The following is a 26,589-nucleotide window of genomic DNA, read 5'->3' as shown; positions in this document are numbered from 1 at the left end:
ATTGTTGGCGGTGGACTTTTAATTAGGGGTAGGGGGATTCGAAATGGCAGAACGTCGATTGCGAATCGCTTGGAACGTCGATGGGGCAATTATTCGATGATTGCATTGGACGCCCCCCGCAATTAATAATGAATTGCAGCAGTTCCCGGCACAAGCGCGCCACTTGGCACCTCCTGGCGCTCCTCGTGGGAAAGGAAGCAGCTTGAGGGGAATGCAGGAATGCAGGAATGCTGGGATGGAATGCAGGAATGCAGCAGTGCTGCGATGCAGCGATGCAATGGGGTTCGATCGGAGTAAATGATGGGCAATGGGTTTTTTGGGGGGGGGAAATCATTGGGAATAAGGAGCAAAAGTGACGAGATGAGCCTGGGACCTTGGGCCTAAGCTCTCGGAATGAAAACACGCGCACAGTGGAACCTTGTGGCATGTCCCTGGAGTTGAGAGCTCAGCTCAGGAGTCGAAGGACAACAAATAGCAAGGAGGCTAACACAGAGAGAGAGATTTAGCTGGCAAAGAGAGAGCGCCAACTTGGACAAACAATTTCAAAGCGGAGCACAGAACAAAAAGCATCTCCAAAACAAAAAAGATTCGTTTTATAAAGATATTAATTAAAAAAAAACACAAGTTCAAAACCACCATCCTACCAAAGAAACCTCCTATTTCTTCAAGGTAATAAATAAATATCACATTTAAAATTGGAGAAATGTCATTTTAGCTCGTACGTGTCAAAAATAAACTAGTGTTTAATATTATTATTAGTATAACATTAATCATCCCACATTTCTTTCTGTGTATGCGACGTCGGCAGCGACTGCGCAGCAGCAGAGCCAGGCAAAAAAAAAACATAAAAGGAGAAAAAAAAACAGAAACACACAGACACACATTGAGAAAAGCAAAGGAAGAACCGTTATGTGCTGCTGCTACAGCATGAAAATTTTCGTAGCTTTTGCTTTGGTGTCCTGCCGCTCACATTCACACACACAAACACACACACACGCAGGACAGGACGAGGAGAACCGTAATTTACGTGCGGCTCTCTCCGAGAAAATCTCTTGTTTGCACACACTCACACAGGCACACACACGAAAGTTTTCTTGTTGAATTTTACTGATATTTCCATTTCAGTTGCCTTTGGCAGCCTTTTACCGTTATGATTTTTTTTCACTTTTTCTCTTGCTGGTTTTTGCACACGAAAAAAATTGTTTTTGGGGATGTACGTACACAGCTTCAGCTGAAATTTCATCGCTTTTCACCGCACACACACACTCCAAAGATGACTAATAAGAGAAAAAAATGTTGCCTATATACTTATGTATATATATTATATACACACACACATGTTGTGTGTATCATGTTATTTTACCCGTTGCACTCGCGTATTTTTTGCTGTTTTTTTTAAATAATTTTTTTTGTCAAAAATGGACAGAAAAATTAATTGAAACGCTCAGGAGCGGACATTGACATTGCGTTTTTCCTCCTTTTTTTTGGCCCGTTTAATGCAATTAATGTATGTATGCACACACAACAAAAAAAAACATTTCACGTCTTGGCCCGTTCTTATTGGAATATGTACACATACAGCTGTATGTATGCATATGTATATTGGTATATGTATATGCGCGCGTGTGGCTGGGCATGTGTGCGTGTGTTTGTTGGTGGTTTGAAACGGCTCCAAGCCTCCCATTTGCGACTGTGTGCGTGCGTGTGTTGCACAATTTGTGGGGGGGCGGGGCGGACGAAGGGGGTTGGCTGGCGGAGGGGGGGGTGGCGGGATGCGGGAGGATGAGATGTAGAAAATAGCACGAGAAAAAAAACAGAGACTGCTTGCAATTTACCTTAGCTTCGCTTGCTTTTAGCTCGAAATTCTATTCGTTTTTTTTTCACTCTCGACGATTTAAGCTTTTGCCTTTTGCTTTGCTCTTCTTTCTTTCTTTCTATTTTTTGTGTGTTAGCGGAGCGCGTTTGAAATGCACACGAGAGAAAAGCGCTGCGATATCTGATTTATACGGGAGATTAATAAAAAGTGCACGCGCGCAGCAGGGGCAATTCGCAAATGTTGCACTCGACTCGTCCGTTTTCCTTTCTCACAATAAATCGATAGAGGCGTGAAATATCGAATGTCGCAAATGTTGCACTCGATAATTCGGTCGCTCGGTTAATCGATTTCGATTACACAGAAGTGTGACCGTTGTGCGTCACTTAAAAATATGAAAAAGCTCTGAGTCATAGAGATGGAACACAATCCCGTGTTTAATTTTGGCTTAAAATATGAATAATTCAAAATATATTTTTTATCTCTCCCATGCATCTAAACAAAAACTTAAAGAATAATAATAGAAACGTTAATATTTATATATGTATGTACATTACATTCTTATCTTGCTAATAGATCCATAATAAATTCCTTAGGTCTTTACTAACTTCAGAGTAAAAATATTTTTTTTACTTTCTTAAAAATTTTAAAGCAAAGACTCTAATATTAGTGAAAGCTTAAAATTTTTAATATTTTAATTGATATAATATAGCTTACAATTATTTATTAAGAATCCGGATTAAAGGAAGACCTGAAGACCTTAAAAACCGTAAAAAATTCCTACGATTAGATGGTTAATAGTCCTAGCATACTTTTTGCTGCTCTGCTTGTGAAAAATTCTTATTGCCTGTGATTAGGTGGTAAAAAAACTAGCATACTGTTTGCTGCTCGGCTTTTTCCGGGATTTCCGCTGCCCAATTAAGTATACTACAATGTATTTCCAAACTTATCACTCATACGTACTGTTGCCTTTGGTTGAAAGTTTATTGCAATATATATCTAGTTAGCATACGTGACGTATCAGTAATTTTTAAAGTAATTTATGACCACAAAGAAAATTTACCATTCTTCGAATCCATATCTTAAATACTTTATTATTTATAATTTTTTTTTATATCTAATTTTTTAGTGACCTGTTGTGTTTATAATTGTGGCACTATAAAAATTACGACCCTGAGCCAGCCTAAACATTCCTGAATTATGTTTTCTGGCAACCTTATTATCGTGGTTGAGGAATAAAAACTGATAAATTAAAGGTATTTATGTTTTTTTTGTACTTTCCATGCATTACTGTACCTCTATGGTACACACCCCATTCACATAACGAAATAATTCAAATTGTTCGCCGTAGTTCAATCGAATACTTTACTCCAGAGTTGCCAGACTGTACAACTTGAACGCATATTTTCAGTATTTTTTCATCGACTCTCACTTCAAATGGCATATCGATATATGAAGAAACTGAAAACATCGATAAATCCGTGCCCGAATCGATATTATTTATGTATTTGTTGTAAACAAAAAGAGCGCGATTTTGTGCAAAATCGCTGTCTACTATAATAAAATGCACATCAAGCAGGTGAGTTGAACTGCAGGCCAAGCGCCGGGCAGCCCGCTAGATGCCTGAGGTCTCAAATCCCCCCCGAAATTCCAGATTATTATACAAGGCTTCAAGAGTTACAAGGACCAGACGGTGGTGGAACCATTCGACAAGCGCCACAATGTTGTGGTTGGACGTAATGGCTCCGGCAAGAGCAACTTCTTCTACGGTGGGTAGCAGTGTGGCACACAGGTCCACATCTAAACCGATCCCTAATCCGAACCCTCCGTTTTGCAGCCATCCAGTTCGTGCTGAGCGATGAGTTCACCCACCTGCGGCCAGAGCAGCGCCAGTCGCTCCTCCACGAGGGAACAGGTGCCCGCGTCATCTCCGCCTATGTGGAGATCATCTTCGACAACTCGGACAACCGGGTTCCAGTGAGTAGTCCAAATAGTAGTCCTCCACATCCTTCAAAACAAACTCTTAAAGGATTTACTTTTGGAAGGAATCCTAGATATGACTCATAGTATCTAAGCCCTTGCCTTAAACTACGCTTCTCTTGCAGATCGACAAGGAGGAGATCTTCCTGCGGCGCGTGATTGGCGCCAAGAAGGATCAGTACTTTCTCAACAAGAAGGTGGTGCCGCGCAATGAGGTGGTCAATCTGCTGGAATCGGCCGGCTTCTCCAGCTCCAATCCCTACTACATTGTGAAGCAGGGCAAGATCAATCAGATGGCCACGGCGGCCGATTCCTATCGCCTTAAGCTGCTCCGCGAGGTAGCGGGCACGCGAGTGTACGACGAACGGAAGGAGGAGTCGTTGAATCTGCTGCGGGAGACGGACAGCAAGGTGGAGAAGATCAGCGAGTACCTGAAGACCATCGAGGATCGCCTGCAGACGCTCGAGGAGGAAAAGGAGGAGCTGAAGGAGTACCAGAAGTGGGACAAGACGCGGCGCACCCTGGAGTATATACGGTATGAGACCGAGCTGAAGGACACCAGGAAGGCGCTCGACGAGCTGCAGCTGCAGCGCAAATCCTCCTCGGATAAGAAGAAAATCTACAACATCGAGATCCAGAAGGCGCAGGAGAAGATCAAGGATGTGCAAAAGAACCTGAAGGAGGCCAAGAAGAAGGTGCAGGGCACCAAGGAGGAGCGCTCCGTGCTGATGACCGAGCAGCAGCAGTTGCTACGCGAGAAGACCAAACTGGACCTGACCATCGTCGATCTGAACGACGAAGTTCAGGGCGACAATAAGTCCAAGGAGCGCGCCGACCAGGAGCTAAAGAACCTTAAGGTGACGATAGCGGAGCGCGAAAAGGAACTGGATGACGTGAAGCCCAAGTACGAGGCGATGAAGCGCAAGGAGGAGGACTGCTCCCGGGAGCTGCAGCTTAAGGAGCAGAAGCGCAAGGAGCTCTACGCCAAGCAGGGTCGCGGCTCGCAGTTCTCCTCTCGCGAGGATCGCGACAAGTGGATCACCAACGAGTTGAAGTCCATTAGCAAACAGACGCGTGACAAGATCGCCCATCATGCCAAGCTGGTGGAGGATCTGAAGAAGGACGCCACCTCCGAGAAGGATCTGGGCCAGAAGATCGAGGAGCACTCGTCTGAGCTGGAGCAACTCCGACTTCAGATCGATGAGCACAACAAGAAGTACTACGAGCTGAAGAAGACCAAGGATCAGCACCAGTCCATGCGAAACGAGTTGTGGCGCAAGGAAACCCAGATGACGCAGCAGCTGCAAACGCACAAGGAGGAGCTATCGCGGGCCGACCAGGCGCTGCGCAGCATGGCCGGCAAGCCGATCCTCAACGGCTGTGATTCGGTGAGGAAGGTGCTGGACAGCTTCGTGGAACGTGGCGGCCAATCGGCGGAGATTGCACGGGCCTACTACGGACCCGTGATCGAGAACTTTAGCTGCGACAAGACCATATACACGGCCGTGGAGGTGACGGCGGCCAATCGGTTGTTCCATCACATTGTGGAGTCGGAATACGAGGGCACGCAGATTCTCAAGGAGATGAACAAGCTGAAGCTACCCGGCGAAGTGACCTTTATGCCCCTGAACCGCCTGCAGGTGAAAATACACGATTATCCGGATGATCCCGACTCCATACCGATGATCTCCAAGCTGAAGTACGATGAGCAGCACGACAAGGCCCTGAGGTATATCTTCGGCAAGACGCTCATCTGCAGGAATCTGGAGCGTGCCACCGAGCTGGCCAAGAGCACGGGTCTAGATTGCGTCACGCTGGACGGAGATCAGGTGTCCTCGAAGGGATCCCTCACCGGTGGCTACTTCAATACATCACGCTCACGCCTGGAGATGCAAAAGAAGCGCACGGAATACACCAGCCAGATAACTGAATTCGAAAAGAAACTGGGCAAGCTGCGCAACGAGCTCAAGTCCACCGAGAACAACATTAATTCGATCGTCTCCGAGATGCAGAAAACGGAAACGAAGCAGGGCAAGTCGAAGGATGTGTTTGAGAAGGTGCAGGGCGAGATTCGGCTGATGAAGGAGGAACTGGTGCGCATCGAGCAGTACCGGGCGCCCAAGGAACGCTCTCTGGCGCAGTGCAAAGCCTCCTTGGAGTCGATGACGAGCACCAAGTCCAGTTTGGAGGCAGAGCTCAAGCAGGAGCTGATGTCCACGCTGTCGTCGCAGGATCAGCGGGAGATTGACCAGCTGAACGACGATATCCGTCGACTCAACCAGGAGAACAAGGAGGCCTTCACGCAGCGCATGCAATTCGAGGTGCGCAAGAACAAGCTGGACAACCTGCTGATCAACAATCTGTTTCGCCGCCGCGATGAACTCATCCAGGCGCTGCAGGAGATCTCCGTGGAGGATCGCAAACGCAAACTGAACAACTGCAAGACGGAGCTGGTTTCCGCCGAAAAGCGAATCAAGAAGGTCAACTCGGATCTGGAGGAGATCGAGAAGCGGGTCACGGAAGCGGTGCAGCTGCAAAAGGAGCTGCAGCTCGAATTGGAGACGCATGTGCGCAAGGAGAAGGAGGCGGAGGAGAATCTCAACAAGGATTCCAAGCAGCTGGAGAAATGGTCTACCCGGGAGAACATGCTCAACGAGAAGATCGACGAGTGCACGGAAAAGATCGCCAGCTTGGGCGCCGTGCCGCAGGTGGATCCCGCCTACAGTCGTATGTCGCTGAAGAACATCTTCAAAGAGCTGGAGAAGGCCAATCAGCATTTAAAGAAGTATAACCATGTCAACAAGAAGGCCCTGGATCAGTTCTTAAGCTTCTCCGAGCAGAAGGAGAAGCTCTATCGGCGCAAAGAGGAGCTGGACATTGGCGACCAGAAGATCCACATGCTCATACAGTCGCTGGAAATGCAAAAGGTGGAGGCCATCCAGTTTACGTTCCGGCAGGTGGCCCAGAACTTCACGAAAGTGTTCAAGAAGCTGGTGCCCATGGGCGCGGGCTATCTCATCCTGAAGACCAAGGACAACGAGGGCGAGGAGATGGAGAAGGAGGTGGCCAATTCCGATGCCTTCACGGGGATCGGCATTCGGGTTTCCTTCACTGGTGTTGAGGCTGAGATGCGTGAGATGAATCAGCTGTCCGGTGGCCAGAAGTCCCTGGTCGCCCTGACCCTCATCTTCTCCATCCAAAAGTGCGATCCGGCTCCCTTCTACCTGTTCGATGAGATAGATCAAGTGAGTTAATCATTCCAGCTAGTTAATTGTATACCTTTGCTTATAAATGATTCCCTTTTTGTGCAGGCCCTGGATGCAATGCATCGGAAGGCTGTGGCGGACATGATCCACGAGCTCAGCGACACGGCGCAGTTCATTACGACAACGTTCCGGCCGGAATTGCTGGAGAACGCGCACAAGTTCTATGGTGTGCGATTCCGCAACAAGGTCAGCCACATTGATTGTGTGACCCGGGAGGAGGCCAAGGACTTTGTCGAGGACGACAGCACCCATGCCTAGGAGATTTCCCCAGCCAAATCCACAGCCCCCAGCCCACCACGCCCTCACCCATCCCTCGTCCCAGCCGGCCGAACCGGACCAATTATTAGTTTCGTAGGCCTAAGATTTGTTTTCACATTCTTTTGATCCATATACATATATATAGTTTTTTTTTAAACCTACTTGCTACTTGTAATTTTCCTTAACAATGTGAGTTAGTTTTCGGTTAAGCCATGCCCGTGGCGTAAAACACGTCGGGCAGCGGGGAAAACGAGAGTTGCGCAACTCTAGACCCAGATCAATATGTAATAAAGCACATAGAGAAGTAATATTAATTATATTTAAAATAAAAATGTGTATTAAAAAGCTTATGCAAAACTAATCCGTTTAAATGTGTCTTGTAAAAAAAATTGGACTAATGTGGGTATTACAGATTATATTTGCCTTAAAGGATTATAATAATTTATTAAACAATGATTAAAAACGTTTGGAAACTGTATTTACATTTGGGATCTTAAGTATTTTGAGTTGATAAAGTCTCTAATACTGTTTTATGTTTGGAACATGTATATATTCCACATTTACTATGGTTTTAACATTATTCAGACCCCCACATCTTCTACATTTGAAAACAGTGATCAACTTAATATATAGCTAAAGAACTCCCAATAATATTTAAAGAGCACTTGAAAAATCAATTGAAAAAGGGACATGCACATTAATTATGGCATTAAATCAGGAAAATTGTTTTATTATACAAAAGAATTGATCAACAACGTACGGCTAATGGTTAATAGAAAGTAAATGAGAGCTTAATAACTGGCTAACCAGGGCTCCAGGCCCGATTGCCCGACCAGCTGTCCTCAGCTCGCCACTGCATCCAGTTGCTCCTGGATCGCGTTCAGAGCGAAGATGGTGCTGAAGCACATGCCCACGGTGGCCACCTCCAGCTGGGTGATATTGTAGTGCAGCGGCAGCCGCCACAGTATAAAGTGGTTCAGCAGGACGAGCAGCGCCAGGCCGAGTGACCACCAGTGCTCGTCGACCATGGCAATGCGATACAGACACTGGACGTTCCACAGGACACAGAGGCCTAATTGGGCGGCATCCAGCTTGATAAAGGTGGCGCCCACAGAACTGCGAGTGCCTCCACCGCTTCCACCGAACCACAAGCTGGTAACCGCCAGTGCCAGGACGCAGCTCCAGAGACCAAACGCCAAGCGCTCCCAGTCGGCGCCGAAGAAATCACCCATTCGGGTGGCCGGATTCACGGTCTGCAGCTCGCCCACCACCAGGGTGACAAACAGTACGCAGGAGTAACGCCTCGACTTGTCGCACAGCAGCCGCTGAACTGCACCCGGATTGGGATGCGTGTGCCGCAGCAGGCAGAGCAGGCTGTGGCCAAAGTAGATGCCAAAGGCGGCCATCGCCTGGCGGCCGGTGCTCCGTTTCAGTCCCCAGCCGGAGATGACGGCCAGCACGAAGTGGATAAGGCACAGGGCCAGGCGGGAGGATCCACCACTAGATCCCGGACCAGGACCATTATCCGCCGGATGACTCCTGCTGTTCACCATGGCTGGGTTTGGAGGGGGGAACACACCGATTGCCGGTGGTTTTATCCTGTCCCAAGACTTATTTCCCGCGGCGGTGACTAAGCTGCGCTGCCCATGTAATACAATTTATTAATAATATTTACTTATTTGTTTTCAACCACAAGAAATCGTTTAAATGCGACCACACTAAAACATCGATAGGTCGTATATCACCCGTTATCGAAATATATATATGATTACACTAGGCCGCAGTGAAGTGTCATACCTATAATATACTGTCATAAAGACCCACTCGATACATTCGATATACATAAACACCGAAAGGCTTGTGTTTATTATATTACGACGTGTCTGCACTTGACCCCTTGCCCGAGGATCTGGAAAGTGCGCGATCGCCGCCAAGACACTAGGGTGACCATTCGGGTGGAGCCGGAGCAGGAGGACAAGCAGCTGGTGGAGGCGGAGCCGCAGGAAACGCAAAGGAAGCACAGTCGGCACAGGCACAGCGAGTAGGAGGAGGAGGAGAAGGAGAAGGAGGAACAGGAACGGAAACCATCACCATTCACCATCGAAGACATCCAGGATGGCGGGATCTGCGCTGCGCCGCCTAATGGCGGAGTACAAACGTAAGTCGAAAGTCCATACAAAGCACTTTACCCACTCTCACTCCAAAAACCAATCCTCTCCAGAGTTAACACTTGACCCGCCCGAGGGCATTGTGGCCGGACCCATCAGCGAGGACAACTTCTTCGAGTGGGAGGCATTGATTGCGTGAGTTAAGATATATGCATATCAGTTGGACAAGACTAAATCCATTGCCCTTTGCCCTTTGCAGCGGACCCGAGGGCACTTGCTTTGAGGGCGGCGTGTTCCCCGCCCGGCTCGTCTTTCCCCCCGACTATCCACTGAGTCCGCCAAAAATGAAATTCACTTGTGATATGTTCCATCCCAACATCTTCGCCGACGGGCGGGTCTGCATATCAATACTCCACGCGCCCGGAGACGATCCCATGGGCTACGAGCTGTCCGCGGAGCGCTGGAGTCCCGTCCAGAGCGTGGAGAAGATCTTGCTCAGCGTGGTCAGCATGCTGGCGGGTAAGAAGGCGTTGCAATTGGGTTGAGGTTGTCCATGGCAGTGGGTCAGCTGATATTGCAAATGTTCATCTACTCATGGGCAATCCAACCCCTTCCCAAGTAGCCACTAATCTCGGTTTCCCTCCCGCCCACAGAACCCAACGATGAAAGCGGCGCCAATGTCGATGCCGCCATTATGTGGCGCGAGAGACGAGACGAGTTCAACGCCATCGCCCGACGCCTGGTGCGCAAAACCCTCGGACTGCCGCCGTAAATGATCAACACGAACTGGAACTGGACCTTGTCCACCACCGTCGACCCAAACTTTCTATCCTGAACAACACAAGATTCCAAGATTGCGCCTCACAGAAAAAAAAAAATGCTAACCCTCAGTTCCCTCAAACACACGTCGAGCGAATCGACAAAGACGTTTCAATTTAGCAAAAATAAAGAACCTAGCAATAAAATCGACTGTCAACCACAACCAGGCAGCAGTTCGTCCCCCTCTTGAATGCTTTGGCGGATCTAGAAGGGTTTTTCCTGCTAGCCAATGGGTAGTTAGTCACGAGGGAGGATCGGATAAGTCTGAAAAGATCCCAAAATATGCTGCACAAATAGATCATACTACTTCAAAACATCTACACAATCTTCACATTTATGTAAAAGTAGTTATGTTAGGTCTTGATTTTATCACTTTGCTTATATATTTCATACATATTTTAATGGTCCAGTGCATAGATGGGCTTCCATTTTGCTAGTTTACTTTTATTGGGCATTATATACGGTTCATAAAGTCGTTACATATTTAAGTCTAATTCCATTACTTCCAACTGATCATTAACCGAAATCCCACAAGCGAAATTGTTCTATGTATTCATATATATTTTACTACACATTTGTAAATGTTTTCACTTGATTAAGTAAATTGATTAATGTACACTTTGATAAGGCGTATGTATATACTATATATATATGGGTATGTGGTAAATGCATTCCCGTGCGTTGGTTAAGTGTCTTCGGGTGTGTGGGTATGGTATAGTAATAGTTATCTAATTGTTGTTGAAGGTTACTAAGCCACACGAATTTCAATTGACCGATCCGGCATAAATTTATGCTATCTTTTTTGGTTTTCGGACCACAGATCGTTCGAGTACAGTGGGCACTGTTGAGCTCTGAGGCCCATGGTAGGTTTTACCAAACAAATGAAACCCTACCAATTATGGAACCAGTGCTCATACAAATAACCCACTGCACGGTGGGTATAGATTAAAACAGACTGCCTAAAATGTCTAATTGGTGGTCTAATTTTGTTTCAACTATCATAAAAGTGCAGTTCTTATCTAAGATATCGTTATGATTTGTTAAGAGTTGGTCATAAATAATTTATTGAATTATTTACCCATCAGATAAGATAATAGAAAACAGGGCGAATAATTATCGTTTTCAAGTCATTCTTATATAGTCCATTCCGTTTCAGGTTGAAAACCTTTTCATTTTGTTCGAAATTTATAAAATAACTGGACACCACTTTACTTAATAAATATTAAAACATGTGGAATCATAGTGAATACATTTTCTTTAAGCGCACTTTTAAAAATAAATTAATTCTGAAACATTCTCTATAAATATTTTTGGAACAAATCAAAGCATATATCATTAAATTAAATAATTTTTCTATTTCCTACTTGAGAAATGTTCAAAGATATCACTTTTCAGATTGCGGTTTTGACTAACTTTTATGGATTTGCATTTTAAACTGGATTTTAAACGAATTTACCAAAAGAGCCTATTAACCTGGCTGAAAATCGAATTAAAAAGTGTGTATTTTGACCCACTGTGCGCGGGTGTGTCATAGCGTGAATATGTGGCTGTGAGTGGCGTAATTAACCTTTGCGAAACCGGTTAAATATTCATATCTAGTGCCATGACACCGTACAAATAAAAATAACAAAATGACAACAGAGCCAAAAGAACGAGGCAGGATGCAATCTGGGTGGGGGTGACTGGGAATGGGAATGGGCGGCGGGAAAGGTACACAAACACAAACATAATTGGTTGGATAATTGTATAATTACAAATATATAAACGTATTTGGGGGGCGGCGTTGAGTCAACAGCAAAAACAAACAATATTAAGACGGTCTCATAGGCTCAGTTAATATACATAACCCGTGTGGTGGTCGAAATGTCACGTCGTCCGATGGGGCGAGCCCGGTCGCTTCTCCGCCACAAAGACGCCACTGATGCCCGCCACACTGGTCACGCCCCTCACTCCGGTGTTGCGGAAATAGATCAACAGATACTGCTCGCCGTGCCGCAGCTCCACATCGTCGGCGAAATCGAGACGCACCTGCTCTTGGGCATTGTCCTTCTGTTGTCGCCGCAATCGCTGGCGATTCTTATGATGATGCCGACCCCTGCGATGATGCGAGGGCGTGTCGAAGGGATCCGCCTCGTGATTGGAGTCCGAGGAGGTGGGTGACTCGGCCTGGTTGACATACTCGTAGGCAACATAGTCCGCCAGACTGGCGTACTCGGCCGGATAGATGCCAATCCAGTCGTTGGGACCCTCATCGAACTCAGCCTGCTTGCGATACTCCACGGTGTTCTCGTCGCCAATCTTCCAGAGCGTCAGCGGTGAGAACACCACGCCCGGTGCTCGCACATTGGGATAGAGTTTAAGGGTGAAGTCACTGGTCACCGGCTTGTGATCGCTGATGGTGTAGACGGGATGGGATTTGTACGAGCACTGCTCGATGGACAGCTGCATGCCGGGTTGCCTGTTCAGTGGCTGGACGGCGTACATAATCCGATCCGTCCAAGCTGGCCGACGCTTCAGATCGTACTCGGAGGTGCCTTCGCGGAACTTGAAGGTGGGCGGAAAGGCGGGCAGACGCTCGTTCAAGACCTGGAAGGCCTGCTGCGATTTCTCGCGCACCTGGTACAGTTGATCGCGCTGGATGAGAGCCTCGTGCTGGGACTCATCGCGCAGCAGTTCCCGCACCTCCTTCGAGGAGTCGTCGCCCTGCAGCCGGAAGTTGAGATCGCCAAACCAAAAGACATAATCGTGATCGTAGATCTCCCTGTACCGCTTGACATGGTAATGATGGTTCTCCAGAATATTCTTGTAGTCCTCGATGCGCTCGTCCAGCTGATGGTCATGGGCGGCTAGGTGGGCCACGACAAAGGCCAGGCCGCAGCCGTACAGGGTGAACCGGACGCTCACGGCGCCCTTATTGCCCCAAATGCCACCGAAGCCGGTTCTCGTAAACTCCGCCTCGATGTCTTGCAGGTGCTCGACATGCTGTCGCCGCACAAACATGCTGAGCAGCAGTCCCTGCATCTGCTCCGTCTTCACGGCCACATAGTCATAGCCGCGGAGCAGCTCCTTGGCCTTGCGCGTCCACGGATCCTCCTTGAACAGGCCCAACACCTGTTGCTCCAGCTGGGCATTGACCTCCTGCAGGCCCAGGGCATAGATGTCCGGCAGATGGGGAGTTGGAACCTCCGAATCCTTCGATGCCGTCACATCCTGCAGGCCCAGCAGCTGGCGCAGCGATATGTTATCCGGGAAACGGCTGCCCACATTCCAGGTGACCACGTACACACGGTACGTATCCAGCAGCTGCTTGGCACTGCCCTTCGCCTCGTCAGGCTCCGAGTCCGGGTTCGTGGACGACTTGGGGGCCTCCGTCTGGCTCATTTCTGCGCAAATCAAATGGAAGGCAACCCAGTGGTTAGGTGCTAATCTCTCCCAGCTGTTTGCATTAATCAAATTGTTTACCTTTTATCGAATAAGCTGATGGATGGGTAAATCGATTCTCGGTGCTTCCGCGACTTTTGCTGCCCTAATCTTGTTTATTTGGCGTAGACAATCGAGCAGCCAAGTCGATCGCCGAGCGGTAATTGCTAAAGATATTGCACCACAAATAGTTTATAACACTTGTTTGCCCAGCCCAGCAACAACAAGGTGAAAGCAATAGCAACAAAAACTAGAGATGGCAATAATGCTTGGGTGATTTTATCGATTAACGTTATGAATTAAAACCAGTAAACAATCGTTAATTGTGAAATACTTTTGAAGGCCTACTGCTATTTTTGTTTAATCTTTGATCCAATTATGGTGATTTCGCCGCACATATACAATAAATATCACATATTAAACTATATTTTAATAACGTAGCAGGGACACAGCTAATATGAAAAAAACAAATTGGACAACCTTTATGAAAAAACGCCGTATTTAGAAACCAAATAAAACAGCATTAAATCAGTGAACAAATGTATTTAAATTTTAGCGGCTTCAACTCCTTCGATTAACTTATTCTATTATATTTATCGCATGTCCCTTGGTAATTTCAAAAACCAAAGCCTTGGTCACACTAGCACTCGTCAAATTAACTCGCCATTTTGAACTACTCTAGGACAAATATCGATTAAAATGTTTGATTTATAATCGATTTCATAGTCAAGCTACGGGTGCAATCACAAATTGATTTAAATATTTGTCCATTCACAAATCGTCGCTTTTGCATTAAGTTTGTTATGGTCCATAAATCTGTATGCAAAAGCTAATTATTGATCTCAAAAGCTAAATGGCTGTAAACAAATATTACTATAATGATATATATTACGTTCTTTAAATATAAGAAACATCGTAGGCCATGCTCAAAAACACAGAAGAGCAAATAGAATAATCTCATAGATTCCCCCCTAAGAAGATATAACACATTATTTAAATTTTTTTCAGTGATTTTTCAGTTGAAAATATTGAAAATTGACAATCCATAACAGTGAAAGTAATCGTTGGATTCATAAAGAGTTATCGATGGTAGCACATTTCTGGAAACGTCGATAGTATCGGGCAACCATCGATTCAAGTTCCAGCTCTAGACTGTGGCCACACACGCGTTTTTTCCCAAATCGTGCTTTTTTTGGTGGAATTTCGTTTGTTACAAATCGGCGTTGCATTATTTTCGCACAGCCATCGAAAAAGTGAGCGCGGCCACGAAACAGAATTGAAGTTGCGAACAAGTGCGTGTATTCGCCAGCAGGAAAATGCCAAAATTCGTACCGATTCGCAGCACGCGTGTGTGTGTGTGAGAAGAGTGAAGAAGAGGAGCGAAGAATTGCGAAAGCAGTGTGTGCAAGGCGGAAGAAGCACAAAGACAAAAGGGAGGCGATAAAAAATCGGACAGGCGGCGCTGCTGTCCGGCGATCGAAAATAAAAAAAAGAAAACGATACGGAAGGCAGGAACAAAACAAGGCGGCAGCGGCATGCAGGAGAGCGGTAAGGAGGGCCAGTCCGAACGAAAACGAAGAAACCCAAACGCAAACGCTTTGCCCGTATTTGGTACAAAATCCCTTTTCCCGCCTCTACCTTTCCAGTGCCCAGCATTTATCCAGTGTGCGTAGTCGTCGAGGTGGTGGCCAAAGCCAAAGCCAATGTGAATGCTGCTGTTAGTTTGTGGCGCCAAAAGGAATAGTTTTTAAATATATCGCCGCGTGTGTGAAATCTCGGCGAAACACAAAAATAAAGAATAAAAAAAAACCACGACGGCGTGCGTAAGCGCACTCACACTCTCGCACACGCACAGACAGAGAGAGAGCGAGAGAGAGGCAGAGAGTACGAGTAAGAGCGAGTGAGCGAGCACTACACACACACACACAAACTCGCTGGCAGGAATTGCAACAGTGTGTGCTCCTTTTTTTTTTTCTTTACTTACGTTTTGTTGTTGTGTGTGCGGCGGCGCTTCTTTTTGGCTTTTCGTGTCTCTCTTTTGTGCCGTTGCTTCGCCGGCTAAAAAGGAAAACCGAAATTTGAAATTGGCATAATGGAGGATGGACAGGAGCAAAGGGAATCCTCGCAAGCGGAATTGGCCAAGCTGCATCCGATGACGCCGCTAAAGGAGTTACCCGAGGAAGAAGAGGAGGAGGACGAATCCTCGGCGGGAGGCTTGCAGTCCGGCGGCGGCAATAACAACAACGTAAGTACAGTCGTCGGTGACGACGGATGTGGATCTGGATTTGTTTTGCAGACAATTCATAATCCCGCCAATCCTCACTTCCAGTCCATCATGGGCAAGATGAAGATGCGCGTATCCAGCATTCTGCCCGCCTCCTTCAGCGGCTGGTTCTCGCCCTCATCCAAAGGCGGCCCCGAATCCCCCTCCGCCTCATCCTCCTCAGCTAATCTTCGCCAGCCACAGCCACGCCAGTCCAACGGACGCTCCATAACGAAGCGGAAACGTGGACGCCGTCGCATCATGCTAGCCGAAGCGGATGTGGATGCTGCCGACGATCTGGACGACGGCACCGATGCCAAAGGGCTTAACTACGAGGAGGTGGCCCTGGCCGACAATATAGCCGAGCACGACCTGGCCGCCGAGGATGAGCAGACGCGGCGCAGCGAGTACAATGTCTTCCTGCTGCGCAAGCGACGCGAGGCGGTTGCCGCTGCCGGCGGCGACGAGGATGAGGCCGAGGAGGATGAACTGGAGGAGGAGGAGGACGAAGGTGACGAGGAGGATGACGACGAGGAGCAGGACAATCTCCTACAGGCCGCCGCAGTGCAGCCCAAGCGTCGGCGTCTGGAGGTAAGCTTAACACATTGAATTCTGTCCACGATCCTCTCTTAATCTTCAATCCCTTCCAGCTGGAGACCACTGTCAACTTGCCCAACATGCGTCGTCTGCCCTTGTTGTCATCCACGCCTGCTGCCCCACTCGTGGCTGCCACCAGCTCCTCCGCCTCCCAGATGGCGGGATCCAGGATAGGCAGCCAGTTGGCTCCACACCGGCGCAACCACCTCAATTTGTATGGCAATCTACGGCAGCGTGAACCCGCCTACAACTTTTTCACTGGCAACGAAGCCGCCGAGGGCAGCACCGGGGATCTGCCGCACAGGTAAGGGTTTCCAGAAAGAAATAATCTATCTAGAAATATGAAGTGGGATATGGTCCTTTTAAAATCCTGAAAAGCCGGGAATTTAAGGAATTAGTAATTCATTAATCGATTTCCCTTACTAATGCCAATCTTGCAATAATTTCAGCATCCGCCGTTCGCTGAACATACCTTTCGGAGGCACCGCCACCAGCCACAACAGCCTCTCCAGCCTTTCTAACCACAAGCGACCCTCGCTTCTGGGCCAGCGAACCCATCGTCGTGACCTCACCATGGACGAGACGGGAGCTGGACTGGGCCTGGGCTCGATATCCAATGCCGATGGAGATCGCCTCGATCATTTGCTGAGGATCAGCAAGACCAACAACAACATTAGCAACAATAATAATAATAACAATAATGTCATCAAGTCAAAGTCAAGACGAACTGAACTGCCAGCGGTTGCTGGCGGAGATTCGCAATCCGAGAGCGATGTGAACGATTACCACGACAATGGCGAGGGCCACGATGGACTAAGGCCCGCGCATCATAACAGCAACAGCAATCTGGAGTTCTACGGCAATCTGCAGAGCACCAAGTCGATATTTAACAGGAGCAATGCCACCGCACAGCCATCGCATCGGAATTCAACGTGGTCCCTGAATTCCCTGAACCAGCGACGACGCTTTAATGCCTCCATATACGGCAGCACCTCGGCGCTGAGTGACAGTCGCCTGCTGAGCCGCAGTGCCTCAACCTCTGGCTCTGCGTCTGCCTCCAGCTCACCCTTCTACCAGGGACGCACCACCTTTGGCGGCAATTCCGCGAACAATCGCATCTTCAGTCGCAGCAATCTGAGCTCCTCCGCCGCATCCTCCACGTTGGCCATTAATTCTGCCGGAAGTTCACCGGCGCATCCGCTGCAGGGTTCCCTGACCGGTGGCATTGGATACGGCATGAAAGCGGTGGATATGCGACCTTCCGATGGCGGTAACGTTTCGGAAACCACTGTGGATCAAAGTGGCAGCAAGAAGTCCGGCTCCGGCCTGTCGAACACCACGCTGCGCATCCTCAACCTGCTGGACAGCTACTCCACGCCATTGATCGATGCCAAGCGCATGGGCAGTACCCTCAAGGAGCACCAAAGCAGTCGCCAGCAGCGTCAAGCTACTCCGGCCACGCCGTATCCGCGTCCCTCGTATCCCCTGAACGCCAGTCGGCCCACTTCAGTGCCCAGTCTGGCTACCGAGTTATCGGAACTGCGCTCTAACAAACTGCTGGTGCCAACAATGCAGCAGCTCCTGGAACGCCGGCGACTGCACCGCGTTACCCAGAACTCGCGAGACGTGGTGCAAAGCCAGATCACTCGTCCTCGCACGGAGAACAACCAAGAGAAGCAAGCCAATCAAGCAACAACAACAACCACAGCAGCAACAACACCTTATGTTGCTCCAGTGGATCAGCCCAGCAGCCATAGTCATCACACAAACAAGATGCGTTCGCGACTCTCACATCAGACGCGCAACAAAGAGCCACGCGCGGAACTGGACGAGGCACCCCTGCCGCTGGATCTGCCCCAGATCAGTTTCCCAGACATGGCCAGTGCTCCAAAGTTCGACTTGGTCATCAAACCGACTGTGCCAGTTGTCTCAAAACCAGCTCCCGTTGCCCCAATCATCAGTAATAAGAGCAATAGCAACGTTTATACGAACTCCAAGCAGCTGCCCAACTTCCTGGCCAATCCGCAGCCAACGGCTCCCATTGTAAACTTTTCGGCCAATGGAAACGTTACGGCAGTCAGTAAACCAGCGGGACGCACATTTAACTTCTCGGAGCCCATACCTTTGTCGAATTCGCAACAGAACTGCGTCGCCAAATCGGATATCAGGCGGAAGTACTCCTTCCCGGCACCGGCCTCACTTGATGAGCAGCAGCAAGTGTCAGTGGAGCCACCTAAGAATACCACGCAGGGATTCGGAGAGCAGTTTAAAAAGTCATCAAAGGAGTGGGAGTGCGATGTGTGCATGGTGCGCAACAAGGCGGAGGTCAGTAAATGTGTGGCCTGTGAGACGGCCAAACCGGGAGCAACTGCAGCTCATGCTGCTCCCGTCCAGGCAGCACCAATCACGACAGCTATTGTGCCACTGGGTGGTGGCTTTGGAGACCGCTTTAAGAAATCCTCGTCAGCCTGGGAGTGCGACGCCTGTATGCTGTCCAACAAGGCGGAGGCCAGCAAGTGCATTGCCTGCGAAACACCGCGAAAAACAGCGTCGCCAAAGGTTAACAACTTCCCGCTGATCGCCAACAATCTGGCGTCTAGTGGATCCGGTTTTGGTATGGCATTTAAGCCAAAGGCCAACACGTGGGAGTGCCAGACGTGCCTGGTAATGAACAATTCTAGCGCCGCCGAGTGCGTCGCCTGCCAGACGCCCAATGCACAAGCGAAAAGCACAAGGAACGAAGCCGCCCGGAGTCCATCCGCGTCGTCATCTTCCTCCTCATCATCGTCCTCTGGGTCATCATCCGGTTCATCCTCTGGATCATCCGCTGCAACATCAGGCGGATCATCGCCGGGTATCATCAGCATTGCATCCTCGAGCGACAGCTCTCAGAATGGCTACAGACCAGGATCAGCAGCCGAGGCGCCCAAGCAGGATGCTGGATTCAAGCAGCTGGTGGCAGCACAAAAGGCAGCCAGTTGGGACTGCGATGCGTGCATGGCCCAGAATGATATGTCGCGAGTTAAATGCATCTGCTGCGAGCAACTGAAGCCGGGAGCAGCGAGCTCTGCCCCCACAACATCCGCAAACTCGGCTTCCTCCGGCAGCAGCGGCTCGGCGAACTCGTCCGCCAGTTCGGTGCCTAAATTTAGCTTTGGATTTGGAGCGGTGAAGGAAGTTGTCAAGATACCCGTGGAAGTCAAACCGGCACCGCCCTCAGCCCCTGGTACGTTTAGCTTTGGATTCCCGACGAACAACAATCAGGGTAAGGATGTGGCGGACAGCAAAAAGACAGAACCCACGAAGACCTTTGCGTTTGGCGTTAACAAAGTGGAACAGCCCAAGACGGTGAGCTTTAAGGCGGACACCAAGGAAACCCAAGCCACTTCCAGCACGGAAACAACAGCTTCAACTGCAGCTCCAGCCCTCCAGTTTGTATTCAAGGCCCCAACTACGGCGACCACGGCCAGCTCAATCACTACCAGCACTACCAACAGCAGCAGCAGCAGCACCACCACAACCACCCCCAGCACGACTCCTGCTTTGGGTGGCTTCAGCTTTGGTGCTCCATCATCATCCTCGACCGTGTCCAGTTCCACGGCCAGCACTAGTGCGAACCCCACGGCTGTCAAACCCATGTTCAGCTTTTCGGGAGCCGGCAGTGCCGTGAGTAGCACCAGTAGCCAGCTGCCCACGCCCAAGTCGGCCACTCTGAGCTTTGGTGTTTCCTCGAATGCCATTACAACAACGACGACCTCTACCACAGCCTTTGCTCTAACACCGGCAGCAGCTCCTGCTCCAGCTCCAGCGCCAGCGGCGGCCACCTCAGCACCTGCTCCAGCGGTCAATTTTAGCTTTGGGAGTCAGGCGAAACCGGCGGCCACTTCAAGTGCTGGAACGTTCTTCTTTGGCCAGACACCAGCTGCCCCGGCAGCGATGCCAGCAAACACCAACGTGAGCTCCATCTTTGGGGCAGCGGTGAGCACAACGACCAGCTCCAGTTCGAGTTCCAACTTGAGTGTCACCACCAGCACGGCCAATGCCATTGCTCCAAGCTTTGCGCCCACCTCGACCCCGCAGCTCTTTGGCAGCTGGGGTGAAAAGAAGGCGGAGACCACGACCAGCAGTGCGGCCAAGGCATTCGCCTTTGGATCGCCAGCCGGATCGGGAACGACGACCACACCCAGCTTTGGCTGGTCCAGCAATGGAGCCGCGGCGAAGAGCAACAGCATTGCGATCACCAGTGCGGCGGTGTCCTCATCCTCGGCCTCCACGATGGCCACGCCAGTCTTTGGCGGCAGTTCCATGTTTGGAGCCGGCAGCAGCACCACCAGCACCAGTAGCTCACCCTTCGGATCGACAGCGACAACGGCCGCAGCCACACCGGCGGCAGCTAGTTTGGGTGGCAACGGAGCCCTCGCTGGCGTCTTTGGGAATGTGGGCAACTCTCTGGTGGCACCGGGAGCACCAGCTGCCACCACGCCCGCTGCTTCAGCCGCTGCACCGCTGGCCAACATCTTTGGCAATCCCACGCCCATTGCGGCGGCAGCGCCTGTTTTTGGTAGCGGCAGCAGCACCAGCGGAGGATTCGGAGCAGCTGCAGCAGCGGCGGCGGCCTCAACAGCGCCACCAGCATCGAAGATAGCATTTAACTTTGGCGGAGCAGCCGCAGCCACGCCAGCTGTGAGTACTATATGATATGTGACTTCAAAGCATACCTTTTTCCTTTAAATTTTGCTAATCCCTTTTTCTCACTTTTGCAGCCCTCAAGTGCACCATTTAAATTTGGAAGCACCACCAATGAGCCGGCGGCCAAACCTGCGTTCAACTTTACAGGCTCCACGGCGAGCTCGACTCCTCAGACGGCCACCTTCAACTTCACGGCCAATCCGGCGGCCACCAGTCTTTCCGGCGGCGATGTAAGTATATCATTGCCCACCCAGCTAACCACCCACCTAGACCTGACCCACTTACATAGTATCCCAATAAAACCAAGAGATGATCGATGTGAGCAGAGCTCGATGTGATGATATAAACAATCTCTCACTTTCATCCATGCAAATTTGTTTGCGGTTGTTTGTAGTCGTAGCTGTCCTTCATAATACCTTTTGATTTACCTTAACGTCTTGCATGCCACCCCGTCGTTATAGCGATGATAACAATGCGCTAACAATCGATCGATCCTCCTAACATAACTGACCGATTCGATTCGATACGATTATATTGATTTAGAACTACTTTTACCCTATTGATTTTACCTCTTAACTTTATACATAATATCTATATATATACATATATTTATTTGTATTCTTCTCTCCTTTTCTTTTTTTTTATATCTTTTTCCACCACCCTTTCTACACACAAACGATCGTGCGTGTTGTTACTGTTGAAATATTGTCGTATACCATGTAATCTATGTATACCTCCCTAACTACGCCACTTCCATAAATCTGTAATGTACACTCTCTGTACTGAAAAAACTGAAAACTTTGTGGGCACGGGCACGAACCAACTTTACTACCATCCATCTTACTACCACCTATGATTACCACGATTATGATTACGAACCACCCACTAAATGAACACAAAAAAATAATGAAAATGAACTAAATGAACGAACCTACTAAATGAACATGATAATGAACCGAATGGATCTGAATCTGAATCTGAATCCCAAACCGAAACCGAATTTAAACGCAGGCGCAGCCGCGCATCTTCCAATTTGGTAATCCGTTGGCGGCGGTTGATAACCAGGCCAGTGGAGCGGGAGGAGCCAACTCCTCCGCCGGCATGTTCAATTTTAGCGCCGCGGCGCCGCTGATGCAGGTAATGCGAAGTCGTCGTGGTCAAAATCGAGAGAGTTCCGTCGACTCGATTTAAACGATTCACGATTGCTAATCTCGACCACTATATGCACTGAAATGTACCATTGGGGAATGTCTAAGAAATCTGCCTAGATCTAGTTTCATGTGTGATATTGTGTTTCTTAGGTGTAGTAATTGCTGGTCTTGCTTTTTTTTTTAATTTTTGTATAATTTAAATGTAAAAGTAAATATTTTCTGTTTCATTCTGATAGAATTTCAATTGAAAACCCTTTTGTAAGAGTTTTGAATATTTTCTGATCAGTCTCCTGAAGTTATATATGAAAAACCTTTTTAAAGACTATATTTTTGGTAAAATTATAAAATTGTATGTTTTTTTTATTATCGCTATCATAAATTATATCAATTAAATTCCTAAAAATATTTAAAAAAATTTTTGGTATTCTTTTGGTATCAAGATCTTAAATTTAGTAACTTAAAAAAAATTTATTTTTTTATCAACAAAAAACGCTTATAGAAACTTTTTTAGGCAATTAATTAAATTGTCTGAGATTTCTTTGACAGTCCTGGTACAAAAATCATAAATATACATACCATTTATATCGTGCTTACCTCGTCATGCTTCATTTAGCTTTAGCATTAACTTAAACCGCATGCTTAGTTAAACGTATTTGCGTAGCTGTTGAATTTGAACTCAAAGTGCTTGTGTCGCAGGGCTTGTCAAATTTTTCTGATTAAAATTATATTTATAATTAAAAGTATTTTGTGTTTACAGTGTCAATTGTTTTAAGTGTAGTTTAGCATGCTTCTACCGTAATATTTTGACAAGCACTCACACATGCACACCTGCATCGCCCGCCTCCTCACACCTATACACACACACACACACGCATACAGGTGCACACCAGCTGTCATTTTTCGTGTAGCCAATATCATTCCTTTCTGCACTCGATCCAAAGTCTTATATCAAGACTTTTTGTAAATAACCACCCATATGAAAAAAAAAAAAAATACAAAACCCACCAAACCATCGTGAACCGTCGCCTATGAAAAAATTACTTGAAAACAAAACAAACTTACCAAGGAAAACAAACCAAAAATATTCTTCTTGCAGTCAACGCCGAATGCCAATGCACCGTTCCAATTTAGCGCCGGTTCCCCAGCGCCAGCCAATATATTTGCGTAAGTAAGACAGAGATGGGTGATCCGTTGGCGGGCGGCTGAACCCAAACCCACCACCCCCCATCCACCACACCTGAATGGGTGCGAGCGAGACAGAAGCAGAGAGGGGAGATGACGATCATCTATTTTTTTTTTTCGTCTCCCTCTTTCCCACATTGACTTGGTCAATTTACCAACACAAAAACCAACAAGCACACTCTCCACACCCACACAGATGTTTTTAATACACAACAAACACACACAGCTGCATAATTAACCGTTATAGTTGCATTTATGTTAAACTAATTTGTACGGCTTTTATTTTTGTTTTTGTGCGTTCCCTTTGTTTTGTCTTTGTTCTACAGCAAAAAAAAAAGAAGGTAACATAAAAAGGAAGATGAAATCTATGGACATGTTTAAACAGATCTTACATTAACATTTATAAGAATGTTCTTAAAGCTATTTTCAGGTTTTCAAAGTTTCTGTTAACATAGGATAAAAAAAACAAACTTAGAATTATTATATAATATTAGTATTTTTCTTAAAGAAAAGCATTTTATTATTAATTTTATTTTTATGACGGATAGAAAGTGATTCAAATACGATAAAGTTTATCGAAAGAAAATCAAAACACAAAAAAAATTTGTATCAATAATATACTTTTGAAGAAAAAAAATAGACACACATAAATCATACATAAATTCATATGTAGCTTAAAAGTCCATTATAGCTAAAAGCTTCTGATAAAGGTTTGTTTATCATTAGAGTTCCATCACTTTTGAGGACATATAAAAAGCGACAACATTTTTACCATGATCCTGTCCCAACTATATGTATGATCTACATCTGAGTTTAACGTTTACCTTCCATTCTCATAAGAAACCAATAAAATACTTTGGGTTGGCCCATTAAAAGCACATTTGATGTTAAAATATATCATTTTACCAGAACTACAGACTAGCCACCATCAAGTAAAAAAATGATTTGTGCATTTCATCTTGCCTTGACACGTTTTTATCGCATCCATTTCCCCCATGGAATAGGAATGCATTTTTTACTATCTGAATGTTAAATGTACCTCTGTCTAAATATGGGATATACGATTTTCCATATCCCGTGACCATCCGATTGCCATGTTCCTCTACAGTTTGTGTTTGTATTATTTGTGTGTGTTCCATTGTTTCGTTTTGTCCACAGCACTTGTCATTTCGTTGCCATAAAACCTTTTTGGTTAATGTTTTTTTATAGTATTTTGCGGTTGTGTGATGAAGACTCAAACGAAATGAATACATATATATATATGTGTATACTCGCTCCGCCACAGCCGCCCGCAGATGTCTCGAGAATCGGTAGCCAAACATGATATACTAATCCTTTATTAATCCGCAGCTTCAATCCGCCAGCAGCCGGCAATTCGGCGCAGAATTCGCAGATGGCTCGTCGCAAGATTCGGAATCCAGTGCGCCGCCTGCCGCCCCGGTAGAAATGGCATCGCAGTCGGCCGTCGAGATAGCAAATGCATCTGCTGAGGCCGCCATCGGATTAGGATTAGGATTGGGGGTGCCAGTGGGAGGAGGAGCAGAAGGAGGACAACAAGGAGGAGATAGTGGAGCTGGAGTTACCAAGAGCGACCTGGTCAAGAAGCGGAATCGCCCGCTCATCGAACACTATCAGCAGCTGGAGCTGGGCCTGATGCACCAAGTGCTTAAGCGTCAGTGGCAGCAGCCGCGTCTGGATAAGTACCGATTCGTGCGTGGTGGCAGCACAAGGAATATAGGACCGGAGACAGAAGTAGTAGGTGGTGGCGCCCCAGCAGGAGCAGGAGCAGCAGCACCAGCCCCACCATACGCATTCAGGCCACGCAACAAATACCACGGCAGAGAGGGCCGTGGCCAGAGGCCAACTGGCGACCACGACCAGGACAACAACCATTATGCGGGACGAGCAGGATCCGGAACAGCCGGCGTACACGTGCTAAGGGGTCGCTACAAGCTAGTGCGGCGCATCAACTTCAGCGAGACGACGACGACTGAGACGACTCAAAAACCTGGATGAGACCGATCAAGGAGGAGCAGCAGCAGCGATGACTCCGAACTACACCTACACATGATTATAAATTATACAAATTTCGTTGGTCTATTCACACACGCCCCCTAAAATGGGACAATCAGTCGTGTGTGTTTTGACCTTTTAAATTTAATACACTTTTTTTTAAATTAATTTTTGTTGATCATAATATGCTTATATACGATAATTATGTAATAATTATTTTGTGAAATTGTAAAGAAGCGAAAAGTGCTGCAAACAGATGCGAAAGAAAATAATAGCGCAAAAACTAAACTACATTATATATATATATATTACATTTATTAAAGTAAAATCATTTGTCTAGACAATTTTCGAACGCAGAGTGATCGGCCGATGAGCCGAGAAGATAATGGTTGCAGCCACAGAGAGAGAAAGATAGAGGTGTACGATTGCATTAAGTCTTAGTTTTTGTTATTGATTATTGATTTTAGATTTTAGATTTACATACGATGCATACACGAGACCCTTGTGTGTTGCCAGGGGAGTCCTGCAAGATCAAATTGCAGCCGTGCATCAGTGCATCCGTGCAGCAGCCAAGGTGGAAACAAGCCAACAAATTAAAGCAAACAACTATCTAGCAACGTAAACAAACAAAAACCTATAGCTAACAGATAACAGATAAGATTGGTGGGGATACTGAGACGTCGGGTGGCGATGATGATGGAGAGCGGAAAAAGTTACGATTATATGCATGTTTTTTATATACATATATTCATGATGGACATTGAATATTTTATTATAATTTTAAATTGATCATGTTTAAGTCGACAACAGAAGTGAAAATCAGAAGTCTTAATGTTGAGAAAGAAAAGGTATCATAATGTAAATAAGTAAATATATGCGGTATGATAATTTAAACCTTGCTGTGCATTTTGCTCTGAGTTTTGGGGGTGCTTAGGATTAGATATATTTACATTTAGATTGAGATTTAACACTAATGGCTAAAACATTAAATTTAGAAAGCCAATTAACCAGTGGAAAACTCAGCATAATT

At 47.1% G+C, this 26,589-nt stretch overlaps 7 protein-coding genes across 11 annotated transcripts in view; 4 read left to right on the top strand and 3 right to left on the bottom strand.

The window, feature by feature from the left end:
• CanA-14F (Calcineurin A at 14F) overlaps positions 1-2,101 on the bottom strand; it is a 28,990-nt gene extending 26,889 nt beyond the window's left edge. The window contains exon 1 of the mRNA XM_017076204.4: positions 1,836-2,101. The gene's annotated coding sequence lies outside the window, so the exon portion shown is untranslated. The remainder of the gene's footprint in view (positions 1-1,835) is intronic.
• RpS19a (Ribosomal protein S19a) overlaps positions 1-26,589 on the top strand; it is a 105,317-nt gene that overhangs the window by 45,239 nt on the left and 33,489 nt on the right. The window lies entirely within an intron of this gene.
• On the top strand, positions 3,244-7,678 carry SMC3 (structural maintenance of chromosomes 3). Its single transcript, XM_017076235.4, has 5 exons — positions 3,244-3,392; positions 3,468-3,582; positions 3,651-3,790; positions 3,919-7,038; positions 7,105-7,678. Exons 1-5 carry the CDS (start codon positions 3,378-3,380, stop codon positions 7,315-7,317), a joined length of 3,603 nt encoding a protein of 1,200 aa, XP_016931724.1. The 5' UTR covers positions 3,244-3,377; the 3' UTR covers positions 7,318-7,678.
• LOC108011150 (uncharacterized) lies at positions 8,019-9,047 on the bottom strand. Its single transcript, XM_017076236.4, has one exon. The coding sequence runs from the start codon at positions 8,868-8,870 to the stop codon at positions 8,160-8,162; it is 711 nt and encodes a 236-aa protein (XP_016931725.2). The 5' UTR covers positions 8,871-9,047; the 3' UTR covers positions 8,019-8,159.
• Ubc7 (ubiquitin conjugating enzyme 7) lies at positions 9,146-10,407 on the top strand. The gene is made up of 4 exons (XM_017076237.4): positions 9,146-9,475; positions 9,539-9,620; positions 9,685-9,944; positions 10,079-10,407. Exons 1-4 carry the CDS (start codon positions 9,433-9,435, stop codon positions 10,195-10,197), a joined length of 504 nt encoding a protein of 167 aa, XP_016931726.1. The 5' UTR covers positions 9,146-9,432; the 3' UTR covers positions 10,198-10,407.
• LOC108011112 (inositol polyphosphate 5-phosphatase K) lies at positions 11,975-13,920 on the bottom strand. Its single transcript, XM_017076184.4, has 2 exons — positions 13,707-13,920; positions 11,975-13,627 (listed from the first exon to the last, which is right to left on the bottom strand). Exon 2 carries the CDS (start codon positions 13,623-13,625, stop codon positions 12,111-12,113), a length of 1,515 nt encoding a protein of 504 aa, XP_016931673.2. The 5' UTR covers positions 13,626-13,627; positions 13,707-13,920; the 3' UTR covers positions 11,975-12,110.
• Nup153 (Nucleoporin 153kD) lies at positions 14,792-26,453 on the top strand. Of its 5 annotated transcripts, XM_036820986.3 has the most exons (9): positions 14,792-15,212; positions 15,311-15,909; positions 15,994-16,518; positions 16,578-16,828; positions 16,974-21,207; positions 21,288-21,443; positions 22,225-22,350; positions 23,461-23,528; positions 24,897-25,249. In XM_036820986.3, exons 2-9 carry the CDS (start codon positions 15,757-15,759, stop codon positions 24,988-24,990), a joined length of 5,607 nt encoding a protein of 1,868 aa, XP_036676881.2. In that variant the 5' UTR covers positions 14,792-15,212; positions 15,311-15,756; the 3' UTR covers positions 24,991-25,249. The 5 variants fall into 5 exon arrangements, with proteins under 5 accessions (XP_036676881.2, XP_065724358.2, XP_036676883.2 ...); XM_065868286.2 differs by lacking the exon at positions 23,461-23,528 and having other exon boundaries at positions 14,793-15,212; positions 24,897-26,453; XM_036820988.3 differs by lacking the exon at positions 22,225-22,350 and having other exon boundaries at positions 14,793-15,212.

This window comes from Drosophila suzukii, chromosome X (genome assembly GCF_043229965.1).
Source record: "Drosophila suzukii chromosome X, CBGP_Dsuzu_IsoJpt1.0, whole genome shotgun sequence".
NCBI lineage: Eukaryota > Metazoa > Arthropoda > Insecta > Diptera > Drosophilidae > Drosophila > Drosophila suzukii.
Note: the sequence above shows the minus strand (reverse complement) of the source record. Positions and strands in the feature narration are given on the sequence as shown.